Source organism: Charadrius vociferus, unplaced genomic scaffold (assembly GCF_000708025.1).
Source record: "Charadrius vociferus isolate BGI_N301 unplaced genomic scaffold, ASM70802v2 scaffold2185, whole genome shotgun sequence".
Taxonomy (NCBI): domain Eukaryota; kingdom Metazoa; phylum Chordata; class Aves; order Charadriiformes; family Charadriidae; genus Charadrius; species Charadrius vociferus.
The window spans coordinates 35,545-37,494 of NW_009648634.1; the positions used below are offsets into that span (position 1 = coordinate 35,545).

General features: G+C 65.0%; 1 protein-coding gene across 1 annotated transcript in view; it reads left to right on the forward strand.

Annotated features, from left to right (window-relative positions):
* The first annotated feature begins 1,299 nt into the window (after window positions 1-1,299).
* FIBCD1 (fibrinogen C domain containing 1) overlaps window positions 1,300-1,950 on the forward strand; it is a 12,810-nt gene continuing 12,159 nt past the window's right edge. Inside the window, exon 1 of the mRNA XM_009886226.1 lies at window positions 1,300-1,347. Within this exon, the coding sequence (XP_009884528.1) occupies window positions 1,300-1,347 (48 nt within the window). The remainder of the gene's footprint in view (window positions 1,348-1,950) is intronic.

Consider the following 1,950-nt stretch of genomic DNA (forward strand, 5'->3'; position numbering starts at 1 on the left):
CGTAGGCAGGGCAGGAGATGGCACCCGGAGCGTAGACAGGGCAGGGGATGGCACCCAGAGTGTAGGCAGGGCAGGACATGGCACGCAGAGCGCAGGCAGGACAGCCGTGTGCCCCGGCCATGCAGCGGTGCGCTCTGGGCGCAGGCAGGGTGGGAAGGGAAGGGAAGGGGTGAGGAGAATTGGCAAGCGTGCCATGGAAGAGTTGGGGGGAAAGTGGGTGTCCGATGGAGCCTGTGGGTCAAGGGAAGGAGCCGGCGGTGCCTGTCCGCCCTTCTGCACCCCAGCCGTGGCCAAGAGACTCACTTGCCCCCAGGTTTGCCTCTTCCCTGTCGCAGCGATGCAGGAAAAGGACTTCTGTCTGACTTCTCCCTTCTGCACACCCTTCTCTGAGCCCACTTCTCCCCGGTCAGCCCATCCATGCCGAATGGCTCCCTCGCCTCTGCAAGCCACAGCATCCGCCTGCCTCAGAAGCACAACCAGGGTCCTGGTTTGTAGCTGGCTGAGGGCACGGCGCAGGGGTAGAGCGCCCAGGGCTGCCCGCGATCGCTGCCCACCATCCCCACCGCACAGAGCTCGCCTGGCGAGCCGGCAGAGAGCAGCGGCTTTGGCAGGAGCAAAGGGCACCTCCACCTCAAAGAGCATCTCCCACAGCGGAGCTCAGCCTCCTCCACCACCGCTGCCCGTCCGTGCTCCCTGGGGGCCAGTCCACCCCCGGCTCTGCTCTGGCTGCCCCAGGGACAGGCTGGCTCGCGTCCTTCCCTCCCCGCAGGCTGCATGTGCTGAAGCTGCTGTCTCCCACCCCCAGCACAGCCTGCCCGGCGGGCTGAGGAGGGTGGTAGCGCTCGGAGGGGGACGATGAGCACAGGGGCTGCAGGGACCCACAGCCCCAGGGTGCAAGGCAGCCCACGGGCTGCTCACATGGCATGCCTGGGGCACCAAGGACCCGGTCCCCATGGGATGCGATGGCCAAGCATAGAGCTACTATGCAAGTCTGTGCAGGGTACGATGAGCCCGGCTCAGCTTTGGACCAGGGAGGGAACAGTGCCCCAGTTCCTGCCTGGGGCTCTCTCCCCAGCTCCAGAGGAGGTTTGCAAGTGAAGCTCCACTCGTCCCGAGCACCTCCCAGCCTTGCAGCTTCTCTTCTGCTTAGGAAGGAGTGGTTTGGAGACATCAGGACCTCCAGCCTCATGGAAGTCCCCAACGGGACATCAATAACTGGGGCAGCTGCCACATGGTCAACGGGGAGATGTCCTGCAGCTGCCTGAGAGCCTTGGCAAGAAGATGCAGGAACCCGAGACCATGGAGTGGAGGGCAGAAAGCCCTGAAACCATGAGGCCTGTGGCCATGGTGGGGCAGGAGCGAGCGGCAGAGGCGTCTGCAGGGCCCCATGCCAGAAGCTGGGCAAGCAGTGGCCATGCTGCTGCTCTGGGGGCATTTGGGGGGACCCACACCCCAGTTTGGAGCGTTGCAGGTGCCGCTGGTTGAGCGTTTCCCTCCTCTCCCCACTGCAGGTTGCCAGGTAACACAACCTGCCAGCAACATGCCGTGGGACTCGTAAAGCTGCTACCGCTCGGGATGTCGCGGTCGCGAGCAGAGGGGGTCACTCGTGAAGGGGATGGGCCCCCGGTTCCCGCCCCGGTTCCTGGTGCTGGCGGGAGGGCAGCGATGCCGGGGCTCGAAGGCTGGAAAACAGCTGGATGTGGCTCCCGGGCAGAGCTGCGGGATTTTGATGTGTTAAAGCCCGGTTGGGATTTGTGTGGCTGTGGGAAACGGAGCATTGGCCGTACATGACTCTGTTCCCGAAACCCCTAATGCTCAGACGGGTCCCTCGGCCGTTGCAGCCCATCTGCGTGTCCTGGCAGATGCGTTTTGAGCTGGGGGTGTCAGCACGGTGGGGAGCGGCAGCGTGTGGGACGGGAAGGCGCGGGGCTGGGGGGCTGAAGGGGCTGC